Source organism: Anabrus simplex, chromosome 10, assembly GCF_040414725.1.
Source record: "Anabrus simplex isolate iqAnaSimp1 chromosome 10, ASM4041472v1, whole genome shotgun sequence".
Taxonomy (NCBI): domain Eukaryota; kingdom Metazoa; phylum Arthropoda; class Insecta; order Orthoptera; family Tettigoniidae; genus Anabrus; species Anabrus simplex.
Window position 1 is genome coordinate 29,497,486 of NC_090274.1, and position 24,604 is coordinate 29,522,089.

At 40.6% G+C, this 24,604-nt stretch overlaps 1 protein-coding gene across 1 annotated transcript in view; it reads left to right on the top strand.

Annotated features, from left to right (window-relative positions):
* LOC136882349 (lysosomal alpha-mannosidase-like) overlaps positions 1-24,604 on the top strand; it is a 375,461-nt gene that overhangs the window by 47,472 nt on the left and 303,385 nt on the right. Inside the window, exons 8-10 of the mRNA XM_068229321.1 lie at positions 1,648-1,867; positions 9,992-10,182; positions 13,918-14,120. Coding sequence (XP_068085422.1) covers positions 1,648-1,867; positions 9,992-10,182; positions 13,918-14,120 — 614 coding nt within the window. The remainder of the gene's footprint in view (positions 1-1,647; positions 1,868-9,991; positions 10,183-13,917; positions 14,121-24,604) is intronic.

Below are 24,604 nucleotides of genomic sequence, written 5' to 3' on the forward strand. Positions count from 1 at the left end.
GTGGTAGTTGATTTCTTTACCCAAAGGTACTTGAAGATTCGTTTAGTCAGTCTATTGTCATCGATTCTGTAAATGTGTCCAAGGAATAGCAGTCTCCTTTTTCTGATTGTTTCTGATATGTTTTCTATGTTCTGGTAAATTTCATTGTTACTTCTTAATTTCCAAAACTTTGCAATTCTTAGAGGACCTAATATTTTCCTTATAATTATTCTTCTTCTTCTTACTACGGGGATACCGTGGTGGACAGAGATTAAGGAAGGTGCGGACATGAATGAGTGGATAGAGAAAATAATTTTTTAAAAACTTTAAAATTATTAATTTTATTTCTTGCCTTTTATCTTTTCTTTTCAAATTTTGAACGTTGATAACCAATAACAAATAATCAGGTACAAACGTGAGATCGAGAAACAATGTTAGGAAGGTCTAGAACAATCAGACAACATGAGTTAACAATCTGAGCTTGATGCTCCCCAGTTACAATTTTAACAAGAGCACCACGTCTCCCTTCAATAAATCTACAATGAGACTGAACTCCAAAATTTACAAGTTCTATGTCTCTAAAGGCACAATCTACATTTTACCAAAACTGAAGAGTATTCACTATCTTATCTGCTAAACAGTCGAATTTACATAGGAAAGTAGTTAAATTGAACATTCTACCGGGCCTTAGTGAAAAAAAGAAAATGTTAAAGTTACTGGCCGAAAACCAAAATGCCAGGAGGCGAACAATTGCACTCCTCTGAAATACACTTGACAAATTCCTAAAACCCTGTTTGGGCTGATGGCCATAACTGACAGAGGCTAAGCCGTGACTAGATGGAGAAAAAGTTTAAATTACAAGGAAAAGATAAATTTAGAGTTTACGAAAACATAGTTACCTCAAGACCAAGTTAAAGGGGAATATACGAGGGTCCCCACTCTTTATTCCTTAAGTTAAATTAAGATATCAAACCAGATGTAGAATTTACATGACCGGATTACATTAAAAAAAAATAATTTTGAGACCTTCCCCTCGAGTTGACTTTCTCAGGATATTACATGCTTAAAATATGTCTGCCATTACCATGAGCTGGTGGACTTTCCGGAGATGAACGAAGCAGGCCCTCCCCTGCCTCCTCTAGTAACACTCTCTACTGCAGGACTGGAACGATCGAAAGACAATATGGCCCGAACGGTCCCAGCTTTTATAGCCGAGAGGAAGGTTCCAGATTTCTCTGTGCCGAAGCCCTGACACACCCACAATTGGACAGTCAAATAAATATAAAAAAACCGTGATTGGTTACTTAAATAAATGTACAAAATGTAATACTGTAAATATACAAAATTTCCTATTGGCTACAATTTTAAGCTGGGGGAAAGACCTTAGAACACCAATACAGTTTAGGAAATAAATATTTACAAAATTTATCTTGAAAATTAATTGTCCATCTTCTCATCAGAGGGAGCACCTAAGTTGTTGGTAGAGACATCTGTCGACGATTGTTGAAACTTCTTCAGAAATGAGTTTCATTGTTCATGTTATAGATGGCCTTCTAAAAGGCGCTTAATTTAAATGCACGGAGCGGGTGTACCTCCGGTGCAAACATCATCATCATCATCATCATCATCATCATCATTATCATCAACATCATCATCTTGTGTCTTCAGGTACGTGAATGGTAAGCAGAAAGAGGGCAGTCGCGTGAACGTTTTCTACTCCACACCGTCGTGCTACGTGAAGGCAGTCAATGACGCTGACTTGAAGTGGACTGTCAAAGTAGATGACTTCTTTCCTTACGCCAGCAGCTCTCACTCCTATTGGACCGGCTACTTCAGCTCCAGACCTACCAGCAAATACTTTGAGCGTCAGGGAAACAACTACTTACAGGTTATCCTCTTCCTCCTCTGTTATATATTTTTATTTACTTTTAGAGAGCACGTAGTAGTAGGATTTACTTATTTATTTATCACGTTGTTAAAATATTTACAGGACTCTGTTTCTTATATAGATAACTCTTCTAATAACAGTAATACTTCAAAGAAATTAATCTCTTAATACTACTTCTTATTTCTTCGTCATGCCCATTCAAAGAGCGAGTTTCAACTTGTTCGCTGGCCTGATGGCTTTCGCCTTCTTATCCTCCTTTACTTAATTATCCTTATCTTTATTATTATTATTATTATTATTATTATTATTATTATTATTTAATCACTTTACCTTCCAGGGTTGGTTTTCCCTCGGACTCAGCGAGGGATCCTACCTCTACCGCCTCAAGGGCTATGTCGTGGAACGTGAGATATTTGGTCGGGGATACAACTGGAAAGGAGGAGCAGTACCTCGCTCAAGCGGGGCCTCACCTGCTGTGATGAACAGGGGATTTGTGGGGAGATCGAAAGATAGGAAGAGACAGGCAGGGCAGAGGGAAGGAAGCGGCCTTGGCCTTAACCCTCCAGTACTCGCGTGGGGTAATAAATTACCACGTAGTGTACACTGGGCTATGTGGTGCCTCCTCAGATGTCTTTCATAAATCTTCGTGCCTCAGTACGTTTCCGGCAGTGACACAAAGTTGACTGGGGTAACATATTGCCCCATGCGAGCACTGGCGGAAGTAAATTGACAGACTCATGTTTTGTTAACTTTCATTCTTGCGTGCGTGTTTATTGTGAGGACGACTAGTTACTTTAGTGTGAACGGTAAATATGAGTCGTGATATAGCCGGGAACATTAGCAAGGACAAGGAACGATTTCGTCAGCTCCTTTCTGAGTTATCTGACGAAGAATTATTGGATTCAGAAGACGACGGTGAAGAGGACAACATAGAAACATCAGAGCATGATTCACCCTCAGAACAGGATGATAGTGACTTACCTGAATACATCAGGGAGTGAAAATGACCACGCTTCAAATAGGGCCTGAAAAAACTACATATATGGACGTGATGGTGTGACTAAATGGAGCACCGCAGTGCCTCCTAAATACATTCGTACTCGTGATAACAATAAAGTTTCATCGTACTTGCCTGGCTCTAGGCTGAAAACACGTGGCGTTACGGATCCAATGACATTGTTTAATTATTTTATTGATGAAAGCTCAATCGCAATATCAGAGTGAAAGCCTTGAAAATAGGTGTTATATGTGTTAATATGTACAGATCTCTGCACATGGTTATGAGGGTATTTAGGGGTTGTAGTAAGGATGTAAAGGAGAGAGCATATAAGTCTCTGGTAAGATCCCAACTAGAGTATGGTTCCAGTGTATGGGACCCTCACCAGGATTACTTGATTCAAGAACTGAAAAAAAAAATCCAAAGAAAAGCAGCTCGATTTGTTCTGGGTGATTTCCGACAAAAGAGTAGCGTTACAAAAATGTTGCAAAGTTTGGGCTGGGAAGATTTGGGAGAAAGGAGACGAGCTGCTCTATTAAGTGGTATGTTTCGAGCTGTCAGTGGAGAGATGGCGTGGGAGGACATCAGTAGACGAATAAGTTTGAGTGGTGTCTTTAAAAGTAGGAAGATAAATTTGGAATTCAAGAGGACAAATTGGGGCAAATATTCGTTTATAGGAAGGGGAGTTAAGTATTGGAATAACTTACCAAGGGAGATGTTCAATAATTTTCCAATATCTTTGCGATCATTTAAGACAAGGCTAGGAAAACAACAGATAGGGAATCTGCCACCTGGGCGAATTCCCTACATGCAGATCAGTATTGATTGATTGAAAATGAGTTCAAATGGTAAGGAAGAAATTTCCCATACCTCTCTGACTCCACCCTTGAAGAGAAAAACACCAAGCTCATCCAGACAATGTGCTTTATGTCCTAGAAGTCGGGACAGAAAAAGCTGTGTGCTGTGTGCTCTTGTGAGCTGTGTGAAAAGTACGCGTGCCAAGACCATTTCAGTACCGTGTGTGAAGAATGCCTCAACACGAAAACGTCAGTGTTCCAATAGTAATGAAGTGCGATTGATTTTCATATTTCTACTTTTTAAACTACATGAACTCGAGTGTTATTATGAACGAAATTGTCTGTTTTCAAGTTTTGCAAGATATCCATTTTCTGCATGGTGTATATTGAAACAAAATGGTTGATATTTATTTATTTATTTATTTATTTATTTATTTATTTATTTATTTATTTATTTATTTATTTATTCACGAAGCACAAGATACAGCTACACTGAGCAAATTTCACTTGCACTGTCAACAGACTATTTAACAAACGTAAACTTTCATAATAAAATATAACAAACATAACAAAATATAACAAGATCAGGCACACATCCTGCTAATAACTGTTCAAATCGAAAACCATGAGAATGTCCATGTTCAAGTCGTCGTGGGTCAAGATGGCGGTATAATCCCTTCACATCAACTTATCTTTAAGATACTATTTACACACCTCTCGAATACACTTTTATCTGACGCTATATCAAGCTCTTGTCTCCTATTAATATTGTTAAAGAGTGTTGGGAGGCGGATTAGGAAAGATCGTTGAAGTATTGAATGCTGAGTGTGGGGAATGTGGAGAAGGTCTTTGATTCTGGTGGAGCGGGAAGGAACGCGGAGAGAGAAGAGTGAGACAAGATGTTCCGAGCGGTAATGTCCATTTAAGATCCCGTGGAGGAAACTCAGGTCAGCTATCTATCGCCTGATGTGCAGCGGTGACACATTAATTGCCATTAATACCTGCTGCGTAGACAGATTTCTGAGCTTGGGGTTTCTGTTCCTTACAATTGCAGCAAAGGAGGACACTGCTCTGTCTAACTGCTTAGTATTGGAGGGGGCGGCTGTTGTCCAAATCGGAGAGCAGTAGTTTAAGAGAGGTTGAACGATCGTGAGGAAGAAGTGACGAAGAACAATTGGGTCAGATATTTCTGTGAAGCGGCAGAGAATGCCTAGTAATTTCATAGCCTTGGTTGTATATGTTTCTATATGGGTCTTGAATTGTAATTTTGTATCGAATATTACACCTAGGTCACGCTGTTGCGTAACCAAGGTGATGGGCTTGTCGAGTAGGTAATATGATGTCGGTAGAGGAGATTTACGTAGTGTTATGGTCATGCGGCTGCATTTTTGTGGATTGGGGATAAGTTTCCAAGTACGGCACCAGTTCGAGAGGGCATTAAGTGAGGACTGTAGCAGAGCTGTATCTGGTATAAAGTTAATATAATATGAAGTAGAGTTACATGAGAAGTCGGATATATGTTGTAATTCCGCTTGCTCAAGTTATTAGTCCGATAGTACACGTGTGAGTGTCATTGGATATTGCACAAGAGAGAAGGAATGGAATCTTCAACTCTAGAGAGAGAGAAAGTGTGCGACAGAGCTATCAAAAATTTAAGTTAGCAGGACTTCTGAACAGCGAAACACAGGATAGCGCGCAAGAAGCTGAGTAAGGAAGAAGTATGGACACCAACATAGTAAACATTCGCCAGAAGATACTGTAGAAGACGATTTAAACTTCTACATAGTTAGAAAAATTGAGACGAAATATCCTGGTAAAATTTTGTGATTTAAAACTGTAGCTACTAAAGGCAACTGATCAGGGGATTTCCCGAATGCTATTCCACGCGGTCCACGAGACACTCACTCTGCTATTTGATTCGGAACTATTCGGACGTGGACATGGGCATTTCTCAACCTAATGAACACTAACTTGCTAACGCATAACTGAATCAGTGGGATTTATTATCATCAGAGAATTTCGAGCATAAATTGCTAAAATTTTGAAACATCATGTATCACGTGTATACAAACTTGTTCGTTGAGCAGGAATAACTGTAATTGTGTCCGACTCGTTGGCTGAACGGTCAGCGTACTGGCCTTCGGTTCAGAGGGTCCCGGGTTCGATTCCCGGCCGGGTCGGGGATTTTAACCTTAATTGGTTAATTCCAACGGCACGGGGGCTGGGTGTATGTGTTGTCTTCATCATCATTTCATCCTCATCACGACGCGCAGGTCGCCTACGGGAGTCAAATAAAAAGACCTGCACCTGGCGAGCCGAACCCGTCCTGGGATATCCCGGCACTAAAAGCCATACGACATTTCATTTCAACTGTAATTGTGTGAGGTCGCGGGGCGCTTTGGAGTGCCACGTGTTGGGAAATCGCGGAGATTGCAGAGATACAGAAGTTATTAAACTGTTATGGGAATTGTACGTGAGTGACAAGATTGTAAATATGTAATTGTGTATAATTTATACATATTTTCTTTGTAGTGTTTTTAAACGTGTGCGGATAACGTGCGCGATGCCGCATATAAAACGTGTCAAGACAATGGACTTCAAGAAAAGCATTTATGTACTCGATAATGCTACTTTTATTAGGGAGTGAGCCAATAATGGGGGCCCACCTGATGGCCTTAATGATATATGGCTGACCATGGAACGGCGCCGGATTTCGATAAGTACTTTCTGATTCATATTATATCATATATGCATGTATCAGCAGTAGTTAAATTTGTAAATAATTTTGTTGCATGACATGGTTAAGTTCAATTTTATTTTTCAAAGTAGCAAGGGTTAGATAGGTATAGATAGTTCATTTCAGTACTAATGCCTTGGGGGAATGAGTCTTTGTACATATAAGAAACGTGTGTTGAGTTATGATCTTCTATAATATAAAGAAACGTGTGTTGAATTATGATCTTCCTTAAAATATGAACGTGTGATCTATAATACCAATATAATGGTCCGTTATTGCACATTATAAATTTTCCAGCTAACTCATTCTTGGTTGCCTGCGTTTCGCCCTCGTGTGCTAAGTTGGGCTCGTCAGTTGGGACTTAGCACACCTCCCAAGATCTGATGGCCAGGCAGGTATCAATTTTTGGAAATGAGACATAGCTCTCATAGTGCATTGGCACTGCTGGTGGCTTCAAGTAGCCTATGCAGTGGCCTCCACGGTATGCACTAGCCTTGCGTCTTGGGAGGTGTGCTAAGTCCCAACTGACGAGCCCAACTTAGCACACGAGGGCGAAACGCAGGCAACCAAGAATGAGTTAGCTGGAAAATTTAGAATGTCCAATAACGGACCATTATATTGGTATTATAGGCCTAAATTTACTCATTCACGACAAATATTTTTAAGTTCCCTATGGGAATCAACATCTATGTCAACGTGTGATCTTCTGAAACAATAATCGTGCGTGTAAATATATAAATTAAAATAGATGGCATTTAGTATATGTTTGTAGTTATTGGGGTATGTTATTGATAGTATGTGGCATGTTGCATGAATAACCTTAATCGTCGAGGGAGTTCATTGACCAGTTACGGACATTACAGTGAATATTTAGATTTTTGTTCATCAATAAGTAAAATATATTTGACAAGTAAATGTGAATGCGCTGTGAGGTGATAGATATTTTTTTATATACTTCATTTTGTAACTTATTTGAGCTTAGTCGGGAGTAGGATATTTAACATTAAAAAGCTAGTAGCATGTAACGAACAAATTATTATTATTATTTCGTATGGCAAAACAAGGATACATTATAAATACATATGACATTACGGGACGAGATAATATTGAGTATATAGCCGATAAGAAAGTTACATGTTTCTCGATGAGTTATGATGAATCTTGGTGAGAATTGAACCAGTGGACATGTGAACTGTGTGATATATATTGTGTATTTGAAAAGCTGTATGCAAAGGAAAAATTGAGATTATAGCCCAGGGAGGGCTAAGTTATACGAAAGATGATTTTGAGAGGAACATATAAATTTAATTAGTTTCTGTTGACAGAGATATTGCCGTGGGCGTGAAATAAATGAATAAGTTTGCGTTTCCAGATAAGATGTTCTTACTGCTCTGCGTGTATGGCAAAGAAATACATAACCCACGTTGGATAGGGTCATAAAATGAAAGTTATAATGTCTTTTATTAGATAATTCAGATTGAACGATTAGGAACAGCACATTGAGATTTAAAGATTCAATAACATTATTTGCGAAACTCCATTTTATGATAGGAACTTATAGGCCACTATAATATTGCGATTCGAATGGTCGGTACTTCGACTCTCGACCAGGTCAATGAACATGGTATTCCTCGTGATTATGACTGATGGTTGATTTATTTGTTGTATATTTGACTTACATTTACTGTACATTGTGGCAACGCAAATTCTGATTTGTGGTTGTGTGTTTGTTTGATTTTTGAGATTAATTTCAAGTGGTTGTATTGTTTTAAGCAAAGGTTCCACCCTATTGCCATAGATTCAGTGTAGAGTATGCTTTTTTGGCGGGGGGGGGGGAATTTATGTTAATTTAGATCCCTTTGATATAAGTTCATGTTTATTTTATGTATTAGAGAAACAGCTAATTTTGTGTATATGAAGTAATATTTTCTTTATAAATCAGAATGGTAGCTTAATTATTTGCATCAGAAGTATTTATCAATCCGGTTGCGTTCCGTGTTAGGTGTATATTGATGAGAGGATGAAGCAAATATATAAAAGAATGATTTAATAATTTTCTTAATATTTTAATAGTTTAATAATTTAATTATTTAATATCATTTTCAATAATTCATGTACAGAAAGCACTTTAGTATTTTTTTCAATGATTCATGGATAGAAGGAAGATTGGATATGAATGTAAAGAATTCGTGTATAAGGGAATGTATTTCACATTTTGGATTTAAAGGTCTCTCAAATGAAGGTGATAGATGTAATAATAATCAACTATATTCTTTGTTTTGAAAACAGTAGTAATGAAAATATAATAAAAACCGAGATGTGTTAATTAAAGGAATAATTTAATTAATTTGACGTTGGCAATATTTATGATAATGACGTTATAAAAAGGACTTTGCTAAGAGATGTAATAAGATTTCAATTAGTTGAGATGTATTTGGATGGATTTGGAATTCAGTTATAAGTTAGTTGTTTTTCATGGTAATAATTTATTATGGATGAGAATTGATTTGATACATAGGCCGACTTATGAATTTCGACAAAGAAAGGTATTAATGATTGATTTAGAATAATTTATATATGAAGTAAATTAGAATATGATTAAAAGTTGACCGGATTTATGAGTGACGAATTTGTACAGCGATTTTTTTATTTGTTAGGGTTTTACCTTGCCAAAGTTTATTTCTTTATTTCAATAAATTTATATTTTTACTAAAGGTTCTCATTCATATATTTTTATTTTATTTATCTTATCTCTTATCCTTCCTGCTCAATACTTTAAGATTAGTTATATTATTCGAAGATATCTCTGGGTATTACCCATTTAGCGACCCTGGGATTTATTTAGCCGGTGTCATATTTCAAAGGCTGGAAATATATTAATGGCAATAACAGGAGTTATATTAATTGTGTTTTATTCATTTATAGGGCCCTTATTCAAGTGAGTCATGAAAAGGGCATCATTTCATTTTTAAGTTACAGTAAATATACATGAAAGAATGGGATAATATTTTACCCCGCGCGAACACTGGCGTCACGAAACTCCGCGCGAGTACTGAAGGGTTAAGTTAGGTACCTACCTGGCATTTGCCTTGAGAAGACGTAGGAACCCACGGAAAACCACTTGGAGGATGAATGAGGAGGGAATCGAACCCCCTCTACTCAGTTGACTTCCTGAGGCTGAGTAGACCCAGTCCTAACCCCTCCCTCCGTACCATTTTTCAAATTTCGTGGCAGAGCCGGTAATCGATCCCGCACCTCTAAGGCTGTCGGCTAATCAAATCAACCACGACGTCACAGAGGCGAACATCTCGCAACTAACTCTCACATATATTACAGTAGCAGTAATATTACCATATTAATACATAAACTCGTAACTATCTCCTTGACACAATAAATACATTATTATTATTATTATTATTATTATTATTATTATTATTATTATTATTATTATTATTATTATTATTATTATTTCAGTTCTTCCGGTCGCATTCTTCGGTTTGTATTATTCACTAGTATTAGAATTCTAGTATTTGTGGATGGCCTCAAGGAAATTATGAGCGCCATACAAAATGACAATATCATTGTACTTGCAGGTATGCAAACAGCTTTCAGCATTGGCGGGACTGGATGAGACAGGATTGGAGTTTCTCAGAGAAGCCATGGGAGTTATGCAGCATCATGATGCTATAACGGGCACAGAGAAACAGGAAGTAGCTGACGACTACCACCTGATGTTACATGGCGGCATCAAGGTGTGTGAGGCTGTGATCGAGGAGGCTGTGAGGTAAGCTGTTATGGGGAACCAATTACTGTTCATTATTCGTGCCACTTCCAATGATTTTGCTGCCACCTACATTCATAGATTTCAGTTAATCATTTCATTTCATTTTCCCCGAAGAAGATGAAGCAGAAGAAGAAGGTTTATAAACACCTGCCGTACAGAGTCTCAGGAATGACGATAATCTAGGACAAGCTACCAGGAAGAACTCAGAAAAGGTATCACAATCCAAGGAGAGGAAAAAAAAACTCTGAGATTTTCCGATGTTACTGTTAATTTAATTAATGTTATTGGTTTTAACGTCCCACCAACTAATTTTACAATTTTCGGAGACGCCGAGGTACTGGAATTCAGTCCCACAGGATTTCTTTTACATGCCAGTAAATCTACCAATACGATGCCGACATATAATCTTTTTTTTGTTATTTGCTTTACGTCGCGCCGACGCAGATAGGTCTTATGGCGACGATGAGGCAGGAAGGGGCTAGGAGTGGGAAGGAAGCGGCCGTGGCCTTACCTAAGGTACAGCCCCAGCATTTGCCTGGTGTGAAAATGGGAAACCATGGAAAACCATCTTCAGGTCTGCCGACAGTGTGGCTCGAACCCACGATCTCCCGAATAATGGATACTGGCCGCACTTAAGCGACTACAGCTATCGAGCTCGGTGACATATAACCTGTGACCCAAGTTCGGTGAATAGTCCTGTACTATCAACATAGATGAACAATGCAGGACAGTGAACTTACTGTCCTCCGAAAGAGTTCCCTCCCATAACAATGCACTTCTGAGATCGGTGATACATCTCCTGGAAACTTTGCAAAAAAAGGCTTCCTTTGGGATGGTGTTCAAAACCCTCGTCACGTTTTGTTGGTTGTCAGGAATATCGTCAAATCTCTTTCTTTTCAAAGCGAGTTTGAGTCGTGGGAATAGGAAGAAGTCTGGAGGATTGAGATCTGGCGAGTATGGGGGATGTTTAAGTTGCACCACCCCTTTTTTCCATGAACTGTTTGACAATATTGGCTGTGTGGGCGAGCGTTTTCATGGACAAGAAAACCATGAACCTTGTTATGCGTACTGGAGTCGTACCCTGCATAGACGTTTCATGAATCGGGTGAACATTTCAGTGTACCATGCAGCATTCAACGTCGTTCCTTCAGCTAGAACTTCCTTGTGGATAATGCCTTGATTGTCGAAAAAGGCGATGAGCATCGTTTTGATGCGTGACTTTTCGGCTCTGACCTTTTTCCAACGTGGGGATCACGGAGAACGCCATTCCCTGCTTTGCCGTTTCGTTTCAGGGTCGTACCTGAGACACCAGGTTTCATCCTCAGTGACAATACAGTTCAAGAAATTTGGTGTCGCATCCGCCGTTTCGACAAAATCGTCTAAACGTGCCTGCTTCTGATCGTCAGTCAAGTGATGTGGCACAAGACAAGAACACGTTTTCTTCTTCCCTAACTTTTGTCACACGGATTCATGGTTAATCTGCAGTTCATCCGCTATCATGCGCACAGTTAACCGCCGATCGTTCGTGATTAATGTCTTCACCTTCTCAATGTTTTCGTCACTGACGGCGGTCGCCGGTCTCCCGCTACGGGGGTTGTCAGAAAGAATTTCCCGGCCTACGCGAAAACGGGCGAACCACTCGTACACACACTTCAAGGGCATTGCTTGAACTTTATAAACACGTACCAGCATCGCATGCGTTTCTTTCGGTGTCTTGCCAAGCTTGAAAAAAAACTGTACATTGATATTTTGGTCGTTCATGTTCCTGTTCGCAGTTCAGAACCAACACACTAAACACCCACTGTGTCAAACATGTCTTACACGATGCTGAACCGAACAACGTTGGGAACTTGATGAATGGGTCCACCCTAATGGTAGAGACGGTACATCCATCTTAGAAAGATGTAACAAACTCAATGCAGCGTACCGTACAAACTATCCCACAACCATTATAATAAGAGGTGCATTTCGAAATATGATAAGATCTGTCATTACACAACTGTTGTCAGACCACAGTTTTTGTACGCCTCAGAGACCCTCCTGATGAACAAAAAGGGCACCATGGATGATCTAGAGAAAGCCGAAAGACGTATCCTCAGGAAAATTCATGGACCGATATTGCTCTCAGATGGAACCTACAGACTTAAATCGAACTCTGAGCTGTATCGACAGTTAGAATCAGCCAATACCAGCATGCGACGTAGGACGCTTACGTTCTACGGACACCTACAACGAATGGACAGCAACAGGCTTACCAAGAAATTCTTCTCTTTGGTTAAAAGCTACAAGACTGGCTTAATGAAGTACAGAAGGACTTGGATTCGGCTGGGATTTCAGACATTGATATAGAAGATTGTTCCAAATTTTGTGCTATGTTACAGTCTTGGACACCACCACTTTAAGTCCCAAGTAGTCGGAAGCCCCTTTCACAGGAGAGAAAGGAGAAATTATCAGCAGGGCTCAAGAGATATTGGGAACGAAGAAGAGCACTGAGGAAGAACTAGTCATCAGAGCTCCTTAGTGGGCTTAAATCAATAATAATAATAATAATAATAATAATAATAATAATAATAATAATAATAAACCATCATCATCATCAGGATTTCCTCCCAGCAAACCGGGTAGGAACTTTGTGAACGATATGCCTCCACTGAATTCTGTCCTGGTATACTTTTTCCCTGTCTACTGTATACAATGTCACTCCTCTCCTCTTGAGATATTCATTAATCTGGTCTGTCCATCTCTTTATTGGCGGTCCAATAGGTCTTCTTCCGGGCACCTCCATCTCCAGATACTGGTGTGGAGTTCGAGTTGCGTGTATTCGCTTCACATGACCTGACCACTTCAATCTCGCAGTACCTGCATGTCTCTCCTTACATATTCATTCTTGACTCTCCTGTTTTTTTTTTGTAGAGCTGACCTAGGGAACTTCATTTCGCATGCTTGCATATGACTCACTTCTTTTTTATGTATGACACAGGTCTCCAGACTATACGTCATGACTGGCAGGAGATAGGTTTGATACATTGACTGTTTAGCTCTTGTCTCCCTTGTTCCAGATTAGGTTTCGTACTTGGTGGAAAGGCAGAGATGGCAGATGAGGCAACCCATTCTCCCTGAGCGATAATTAGAAGGGGAAACCAGTGCCTTGTGGCGAAGAGGGATATTCAAAAGCTAATGGAGTAAACCCTGAAAGAAAACCCTCAGATGTGTTAGGCTTAGGAGGCCAGCAGAAGAGTAATAGATGTTATGGATTTCAATGAAACGTCATGTCTATTTAAATAGCATATTCTGAAAAGATAATATTCAGATTCTTCTGAGATGTCGGACGTGGTATGCAGGGACTGAGGATAACTACTGTGGTGACCCTCACTTTGGGAAGCGGGGTCACGTTTCCGGAGTATCCGATGGACCTTTATGGCATGTTCAAGAAGTCTCGTGTTTTCTTTTTTTGTTTGTGTTTTGCTTCTTAATGTTGCATATTGTTTCTAACATTCATTCGAGGGTATTATTTATTTCTCTGTTAAGTATAAAAGATAATGGCAATGACAACAATAGGGGAGTTATAACGGTACAGCTGATATATTTTGTGGACCCATTGTGGTATGTTTCTATAATTCAAAATTTCGATATATCGAAGTATTTTCAGCTCCCACAAGCACTTCGACGTATCGAAGTTGGACTGTATTTTAAACAGTTTTGCCATAGATACAGACGTCTATTTTCTTTTCACAGCAAGTTGTCGGCGCCCTATCCACAGATGGCAGCACGTCCTCAAGAACTAGACTCATGTCTGCTCCTGAATGTGAGCCAATGTACGGTGTCTGAGCGGTCCGCCATCTTCGTGGTGACGGTGTACAACCCTCTGAGCCATCCGGTTAATCACTACGTGAGACTACCAGTCCTGGGGAGTTCCTACACTGTACTGGATCCCTCAGGTGAGTCCTGTTCTGTCTCATTGTGTTGGGAGAGCTGGTTGTGTTGCTACTGTACACAAGACAGTTCTCCACTTACTTTGCTCAAGTCGAAACTTACAGTTCGTAAGTCGAACATTTATCGTAACTAGGGCCCGTGTTCTTATGTGATTACATATCACATTCCTCTACTTGTAGACGACTGAAAACGAAAAAAAAGGGCAGTAGGCTTTCACTGTTGTAATGGGCGCACGGTTTTCAGGGTTTCGTAGATTTACAGTGAGTTTCGCTCATCGGTTGGGTTCCAGACGCGCCCAGCTTATCTGCCTCCCGTTGACTCATTACTCCCCGCTCCGCAGCATTCCACGTGTATGCAAACGTTTTTGCCAGTTATTGTGGTAAAGGAAACGCGTAATTTTCAAGGAAAATTCATTTTTAAACATACAAAATATTGACCATCGGCTCCTACACACTTCGCCCATTTTTCAGCTAAGTCATGAATACCATGCCAGAAAAACTGCTTTACTTTTGCAGCAAACCATTCATCGATCCATTTTCAAACTTCCCCGAAGAGATGGTGCCAGGTCGGGAGAGTACGGCGGGTGAGGAAGGATGTTCCATCCAAGCGATTTCAAAGTGTCTTTCACTGGTTTTGCTGTATGAGACGGCACAGTGTCATGTTGCAACATCACTTTGCCATGTCTCCTGGCCCATTCCGGTCGTCTTTCGATCAGTGCGTGATTTAAATGAATCATTTGTTGGCGATATCGTCGTGAATTAACGGTTTCACTGGGCAATTTCCCGATTTCGCACTCTTGTAATCTACCAGAGCCGCTGTCTTTCACATTGAAATCACTACGTTTAAATTGTCGAAACCATGCCTCACATGTTCTAATCGACGGGGCGTGTTCACCATATGTTTCTACCAGCAAACGACGGCTTTCCACAACCTTTTCCTTTTGATTAAATAAGAAAAGCAATGCGTGCCGCAAATGTTCTTTTTCAGGCACAAACGTCGACATGATGACTGAACGATACAACACGTACGTTAGTGTTTGGTGGAGTCAACTTCGTGTGTGTTGGTAGGTTAATGTCAGACGAACAAAGTGACTTATGTGTCAAATTCATACGCTGCGTACTGTTCTCTGGTGCCATCTCTTAGTGGAACCTGAAGACTTATGCATACACCTGGTAGGAACAAGGACAGCATTTCGCTCACTTTATCGATGTATGGCATGAGATAACAATTAAAATTTACAAAATAAGAATCAAGAAAATAAGCTCGTACCCTTTTCGTAGCCCGTCATGCTGAGCACTTCATGTCCAAGTCGTCTTAGGGATTTCGTAGGCGTATATTTTAATCTTTCTGCGATTTCATTTCCTTTTCCCTCGTTAAGTACACGTATTTTAACACTTTGCTTCTTATCGAGTAAAAACCCGTTTCTCACAATTTGTTTAATAGCTTCCGCACGGTCTTTCTGTGTGGAGGGCGTACACCTGGAATTTGTTTCACAAATCGCCTAACGACTTCCCTGCAAGACTCTGTTTTCACATGTGGAGGCATTATGAGAATTATACCCTGAATTAACACTTCATAACTCGAGGACATTTGGAGCGACAGATCAAGATTTAGTACACATTGTAAGCACGGACATGAACTGCGAAGTGCGGGTATTCCCCTGCTGTCGCTGCGCTGTACAGCGGGAAGTGATGAGTCAACGGGAGGCAGATAAGCTGGGCGCGCCTGCCGGCCAACCGACGAGAGATACTCACTGAATTTGAAATAAAAGACAGATATGTGGACGATACATTTTATTCAGTAGAACGTGCTACTCTTGGAATGTGGGTAATAAATCGGTGCAGTATGGATCTGTGATATGAGAAATAACAGACATAATTTAAAGGTTCGGGAGTAATATTGCGTGCAATATACAACTGACAACGATGTATTCACAACGACAGCTAACCTCCAGTTGAGCGTGCGAGTGAACACAGCACCATCTTATAACAGAGTGTGCGTGTGACGTCAATCTTTCTTTTCCATTATTAAATTTATCATTCTATACAACTGAGTACGATGTACAGGATGACCAAAAAGTCCGTTAAGATTTGACGAGGTAATACTTCGCGTGACATTCGAGGTATAGAGGTAATAATTGACACACATGATTGGCATGACATGGGGTTTTATTGACACCAAAATGAAGTAAATAAACCTTCAGTTACAGTGCCTTTTCTGGCAACGTCAACATGCCGCGATGGGTCCCATGCGGCGTCACTGTCCAGCGCCATCTGTCTGTCATTTTGTGTACTGTTGGTGCTCGTCAGAAGAAGGAAGGAAAGGGAGGGGAAGTGGGGAGTGGGAAACAGAGATAATGCTCGGTACGAATGCACACGTTTCGTGTTCGTTTCTCACAGTCACTTCCCAGCCTCAGTACGCAATGCACAGTTTGTTCTGCACAAATTGACTATTATGCGAACCTGGTAGAAAGAAAAGATGAACTTGTACCAAAGACACATTCAACTTTCCAGGTCGTTCGCCAGACACCACACATGCTGAACAGACTCCAAAGGTGACTACTACAACGCTATGAACTGTTCATCGAAGAAGGAAGGGGGAATATTGAACATCTACTGTAATCAAACCATTGGGCTTATTGTTTCCTCCGTTCAGTATTTCATTCCACTTACAATGTTGGGAGTGAAAGACTACACAACCGTGGGATGGCAGCTTTGCATATTCAAGCATGTTAAATAATAAAGAATATTAGTGCGACCAGCAGATGAGAGGAGAAACGATCTGATGAATTCTTTGGCTAACAGGTGTGTTCTTGTACAGTGTGTGTGCAGTTATGGCAGTTTAACCCTCTTAGTGCCAGGCCCGGGTGCTCACAGTATGTCAAGAGTGCTAGACAGATTTAGAGAATTTTGCAGGTTCTCACTCTCTGGACTAAATAGTTCACAAATGTTATAACTATGACTTGAAATTTGTATTGAATGTTAACAAGAATACACTCTTACTGCTGAACTAAATTAAAATACTAAAATGCCCTTAGGTATTTTGAAAAAAAAATTTCCAAACAATTTTCAAACACCAAAATTTAAAATTCAGAAACAAAACAGAAAAAAACAGAAAATTTGACTCAATGATAAATATTGATGACTTCTTTGCAATGTCCTATTTCAGATGAATAAACATGTAAAGCTTCACATTTTTATCTTGAGTATTTTAAGAGTTATGTACAGTGGTATCGTAATATACAATTGGCATGGCCAACAATGGGATCGAACCTGGCACATGGGTTGTAGTCAGGGTGACCAGATGGTGATACATTATCATTGTTCACAAGATGAAAGAATCTCAAGATCAATTGGAATCTGTTTCACGAGAACATATTTCCAAACCATGGAATATAACGGGATTTTTTTACCCAATAAGAAAATATGCTCGGCCTTCTAGCTATACCCATTTCCAACAAAACAGCAATGACAACTTTTATTTCAATCAATGTATTAGGGCGCCACTGCTGTGCTGTGGCATGTGGTGACAAGACATGATTTCTCATATCTCTTTGTCTCTGTAGTTATGAGGTTCCATGACTGAGCCGTGAAAAATAAAATAAAAATACGCTATAGGTTTGCGTCTGACGAAGGGGCGTGTCTCGGGCCAGGAGTATCATAATAATCCTTTGAGGGTTGGTATTTTGCACCTTGACCTAATCGAATTTCACGGAAAACATGAAATTTTTGCTGTTACAGCCGTCATCATCATCAGTACTGTCACACAGACGGCCATTACCACTTTCAATGTTTACACTCGAACAATGAGCACGTGGTTAAGTGTTTACAGAAAACTCGCCGCTATCACTCCAAATAACACTTTCACTTTCCCGTTCCTCACTTGCTGGACGAGTGAATTCCTTAACTGGGTCTTCATCATCCCCTTCTTTACTAAATATCATTAAGATATACAGCCAGTTCGTCATCGTTAACAAAAAGTAACTTCTCCCACTAGTCGTTATTTTACTCACGCGGCATGGAGATCATACGTCGTAGATGAACACTGACTTTAGAAATTCAATGCATGATAACGAATGAATTTACGCACTATCTAGCGACGTAGTTAAAATCTAATGCCAATTCTCTATGGACTAGATACATAAAATGTTGCAATCTGACGGCCCAAGTTGTACAAACTCGTATAGAATTGCGCGCTATCCAAACAACGATATATCGTTGTCTGGCTCTCTACGGGTTAATACACAAACTGTGGATATTGCCTGTAAGAAACAAAGACAATCCTGTGCGAGTCGAACGAGGAAACTTGTGCATTATCTCTGTCTCCATCGTACACACCCCACTTTCCCTCCCTTCCCTTCCCTTCCTTGAAGCACGACAGCGAGTTGTGCTCTGGCACAGCAAATACGGTGAGTGACGTCAGCACGCGAGGATCGGCGCATCCGCCGCCAATCGGTGGCAGCCCCGCACGCCACGTCAACCGCCATTCTTCAGCATGTGCAAGACACCCTGGCTGTTCCAATATCGACCAGAACAATTTCCCGTCGATTGGTTGAAGGAGGCCTGCACTCCCCGCGTCCGCTCAGAAGACTACCATTGACTCCACAGGATAGACGTGCACGCCTGGCATGGTGCCGGGCTAGAGCGACTTGGATGAGGGAATGGCGGAACGTCGTGTTCTCCGATGAGTCACGCTTCTGTTCTGTCAGTGATAGTCACCGCAGACGAGTGTGGCGTCGGCGTGGAGAAAGGTCAAATCCGGCAGTAACTGTGGAGCGCCCTACCGCTAGACAACGCGGCATCATGGTTTGGGGCGCTATTGCGTATGATTCCACGTCACCTCTAGTGCGTATTCAAGGCACGTTAAATGCCGACCGCTACGTGCAGCATGTGCTGCGGCCGGTGGCACTCCCGTACCTTCAGGGGCTGCCCAATGCTCTGTTTCAGCAGGATAATGCCCGCCCACACACTGCTCGCATCTCCCAACAGGCTCTACGAGGTGTACAGATGCTTCCGTGGCCAGCGTACTCTCCGGATCTCTCACCAATCGAACACGTGTGGGATCTCATTGGACGCCGTTTGCAAACTCTGCCCCAGCCTCGTACGGACGACCAACTGTGGCAAATGGTTGACAGAGAATGGAGAACCATCCCTCAGGACACCATCCGCACTCTTATTGACTCTGTACCTCGACGTGTTTCTGCGTGCATCGCCGCTCGCGGTGGTCCTACATCCTACTGAGTCGATGCCGTGCGCATTGTGTAACCTACATATCGGTTTGAAATAAACATCAATTATTCGTCCGTGCCGTCTCTGTTTCTTCCCCAACTTTCATCCCTTTTGAACCACTCCTCCTTGGTGTTGCATTTGCTCTGTCAGTCAGTGTAATTAACTTTCTTATTGTTTATGTCCATATTTCAATTTTTCTTCATTTTTCACTGAACACTGCTAACAGTCTCAGGCGTATGCGTACCACTGGCTGAGAACCACTGGTCGAGAATACACAAAACGAGAGTATTCAGAATGTGGTGCCTTTTAAACATAAACCAAATTCATTACACAATCTTTCGTCTCCCTTTGATGGTAGGAACTCGTCGATCAAATGAATCTGTATAGTTCTTGAAATTCGCTTGCTAGTGGCTGCCAAAGAGGCCACTCCCCGTTAGAGATTATGGTTTTAGTAAAAGAGGACACCAACATTAATACCGTTAGCGAGTAGCGGCATTGCGAGAAACAAAGGAGTCTAGAATGGCACAGGCGCAGCTTCATAGTACGATCTACAAAACCACTAGAAAACAATATACAGGGTGTAACAATATACAGGGTGTAACAAGCTAGACCAAACCGTTCATGGCACATTACTCACAAGTAGAAGGAGAAAATATGTTATAAGGACATGAGTTTGGAAAAATCTTTATTTCCATTCATTTTCTACAACTCTACGTAGTATATTAATCATGAGAACTGACAGGAACGGGACGTACCAGCATACCGTCCGGCTCCATGGCTAAATGGTTAGCGTGCTGGCCTTTGGACACAGGGGTCCCGGGTTCGATTCCCGGAAATGTCGGGAATTTCAAGAATCATTGGTTAATTTCGCTGGCACGGGGCTGGGTGTATGTGTCGTCTTTATCATTATTTCATCCTCATCACGACGCGCAGGTCGCCTACGGGAGTTAAATCAAAAGACCTGCACCTGGCGAGCCGAACTTGTCCTCGGACACACCTGGCACTAAAAGCCATACGCCACTTCATTATTTTTTTACCAGCATACCATCTGAAAGTCTTTTTTACGGTACATGAAGTGTTCAAAATGCCCTCCATTAGTATTGATACATACATTAATCCAGTGTCGCATTGAATCTGAGGTGCTGAGTTGCGCTGACGTACCCCTAGACCAGGGCCTCTCAAACGCAAAAAATCTCACGCGCGCAAACCCAGGCTCAGAGGCTCCGTGCATTGTGCATCGGTCTGACTCGTCTCAACTCGGCTTGACTCGGCTGAGAAGCGTTCGGTAATAGACGGCTTGTTGATCAGTGAAATAGATAAGCGCAAGACAACAGCATAATAACGGTGCAACCTGTTTCGAAGAAAGCAAAAGCTCCCGAATGTCCTTTTCAGTCGAACTGGGAACTTCTGTTTTTCTGTCAGTCGTGACAATAAAACCAAATGCTTAATCTTTGGAACAATAATTACCTAATCATCAAAAAAGATGTATTTTTTCAATATAAGACTTTGCTCGAATTGTACCAGAATTTGTCGCGGATAGATTTTTCTAAGCTGCATCGAGAAATAGCTAAGATTATTTCTGTTCGGTTCCAGATGCATATGTGAGTTTTTCTGCTTTGACTTGTTCGAAAACTAGATTACGTGCGAGTATTTCTGATTTTAATTTTGTTTCGTCCTCTTAGAAAATTTATACAGAGCGCACTCCTGTCCGTGTCTCTATTGAGTGACCAGAATGCATCTGGTTTCCGGCAACGAGAGAAGACATTAGAAACGACAACATGTCGGCGAGACATGTATTCACGGCCACATGACCTCCAACTTAATCAATAGCCATCCAGGCATTTCAGTTTATTGTTTAACGTGTAAATAGTGTCTATGCATTTTGTTAATCATGTACAATTGTAATAAAAGTTTTATTACGTGTAATATTGGTGAATGACTCAGCCCTATGGTCTTATCACGTGCTTAACCAAACTACAGTCCACTACCAGAGTAATCATCGCTGTTTAGTAATACAACATGTGTGCTAAAGCATTCAATTCGTCATTCCAACAAATTTAAAGAACGCTCTCAGAATTGCTGCGAGCGGATGCCTTCTTCCATACATTACTGGTATAATTGCAAAGAAAGAGGAAAAAAAGAACTAGAGAAAATAAATTGTCTGCTCAAAGTAAATTGAAAGAAGAGTTTTTTTAAAAACAGTAACATAGTCCCATACAACAGAGTGTCTCCGCTCACCGCACATAAACAATTCGGAGTGAGGGGAAGAATCAGCGGGGAAGGTGAAGAAGGCGGAGACAGACCGAAGGGTCAGGCAGATGTAAGGAATGCGGAGTGGGGGTTTGCACTCTGGCCAATCTAGTGAACTCGTCTCCTGCACCTTGCAGTGCACCGGCGCATGTACTCTGAGAGACCCTGCCCTAGACTATTACCCCCTATGGGTGGGGGCGTTAATATAACACTCACGGTATCTCCTGCCTGTCATAAAAGGAGACTAAGATGGGCCACTGTGGAGCGTGGGTTGGTGACCACGGGGCCCTTAGCTGTGTCCTGGCATTGCTTCCACTTAGTTGTGCCAGACTCCTCACTTTCATCCATTTTATCCGGCGTCCACTGGTCAACTCTTGTTATTTTCCGATCCCAACGCTATTAGAACCTTCGAGGGCTAGGGAGTCTTTAATTTTCAAGCCATTCGTTGGCTTTGTCTTCCTTCGGCCCATAACTTCATATTTCAAAATATCTGATTCCTTCAATTTTTTCTCTCTGATTAGTGTTAATAGAGGATATAGTTGTACTTCCTCTTAAAACAACAATTTCCACCACCACTACTTGCGCGTATAGGGATTATGCCGGCCGTCGAATCCTGTCACACTCCTCCGGGGCAATGATGAAATGAAATAATAGTGAGGAGTTTTGCTGGAATGAGAGATGAAAGGGAAAACTTGAGCACCCGAAGGAAAGACTGTCTTGCCTCCGCTTTGTCGAGCACAAATCTCACATGGAGTGATCGGGGTTTGGACATTTGTAGTCACTGAGATATATTTGTACCCGGGTTGGATCTATCCCGGCACAAGAGATTTGCGGTCACCACAAATCACGAATATCAGCGGTCACTGAGATGTGTTTATGCCTGCCCGTGTTGTGTCGGCCAAGGTGTAATATGTATCTGCCTCCGGAGAAGTGTGGTCAACACTAGTCGACCAAAATATTATGTGTTCTCAAGATTGAAGGTTGTTTATGTAATAAACAATAGGCTGACAGAAAGTTCATTAACACCATTATAATATTAGTTTCATTTCACGTTAGGTGATGTAGGTTTGGAATGTGTAATTTATATTTTCATATTTTTTATCGCAGGTGAAACGAAAAAATATACCCGCTTTTAAACTTGTGTGAATGATGCGTCAGTTTTAAGACAGTGCTTCTCTAAATACAGTAACACGCACGAGAGAAGAATGTTGTTCTCGAAGCTAGGGAGCAGGAGCCCAGGCAGGTGTGTCCGGACATTTGATGTCACCATAAAATCACGGACATTTGTGGTCACTGAGATATACTTGTGCCCACTCACAGGAGATTTTCGTTTAATGCTGCTGAGGTTGGGCCTCATTAGCTTAATCCGAGGCCGACGAGAAATACAGGCCATGGTCCGTTAAAGTCACGTGACAGGACCAGTTCCCAGCAATGGTAGAGTGAAGCCGGTTATTACATGTGTCCTTGCGGTGTTATTGCTAGTTTATTGTGGATTATTGAAGGAAATAACGGAGATTTTGTGTTTATGTGAATATGTTGGTGTTGTGCAACAGTTCCTTACATTCATAGTGTTGTGTGCGGAAGTGTAAGTAAGTAATTTACAAAAAATGTGTATATAACCTCAACGTGGTTCACATCATTCAGCAATGTTGGCTGCAGTACACGAGTTGGATAAATTACAACACCAGTGCTGAGGATTTAGAGGTAATCTATTCATATCGTATTTAATTACAGATATATGAAAATGAAAATTTGAGTATTAGATATGATATGGAAGCCAGGTATGGTGTGGAACAAATGTAAGACTTGCAAATAGCTTACAAAATAGGCCTACCTTTGGTCCTGGATTCAATAAGATATTCCTTACATGAATGTTATTGTAATTATAGGCTTAATTGTACATTAACCACTTTCATTAGCAATATTTGACTTATCTGATTGTGAATCTCTTTACTGCAGTAAGATTTTTAGATTTTGTCAACCAAGGCTAGTAAGATACACTCTATTTCATTTAATTTTTAATTGAATAGCTTGCTTCCAAGGTAACTTCCAGGAAGGTAGCAAAATTTAAGTATTAGATATGATGCTGAAGCCAGGTATGGAGTGGAACGAATATAAGACTTGTAAACAGCTTACAATAGGCCTACCTTTGATCCTGGATTCAATAAGATATTCCTTACATGAATGTTATTGTAAATATAGGCTTAATTATACATCAACCACTTTCATTAGCAATATTTGACTTATCTGAGTTGCATCTCTTTACTGCACTAAGATTTTTATTTTTTGTCAATCAAGGCTAGTAAGATACACTCCATTTCATTTAATTTCTAATTTAATAGGGTGGTTCCAAGACAACTTCCAGGAAGGTTGCAAAATTTAAGTATTAGGTATGATGTTCGAGCCAGGTATGGAGTGGAACAAATTCAAGACTTGTAAATAGCTTAAAATAGGCCTAGATAACTTCCAGGAAGGTAGCAAAATTTAAGTATTAGATATGATGCTGAAGCCAGGTATGGAGTTGAACAAATATAAGACTTGTAAATAGCTTACAATAGGCCTACCTGTCACCTTTGACTCAACAAGATATTCCATACATGAATGTTATTGTTCATATAGGCTTAATTGTACTTTCATTAGCAACATTTGACTTATCTGAGTGTGCATCTCTTTACTGCAGTAATATTTTTAGATTTTGTCATCCAAGGCTAGTAAGACACACTCTATTTCATTTAATTTCTAATTGAATAGGGTGGTTCCAAGGTAACTTCCACGAAGGTAGCAAAATTTAAGTATTAGATATGTAGATATTAGATAGGTACGGAGTGGAACAAATGTAAGAGACGTAGATAGCTTACAATAGGCCTACCTTTCACCCTGGATTCAATAAGATATTTATTTCATGAATGTTATTGCGAATATAGGATTACTTGTACATTCACCATTAACATTGTTGAGTGTGCATATCTGTACCTCAGTAAGATTTTTAGTGTTTGTTCAACCAAGGATAG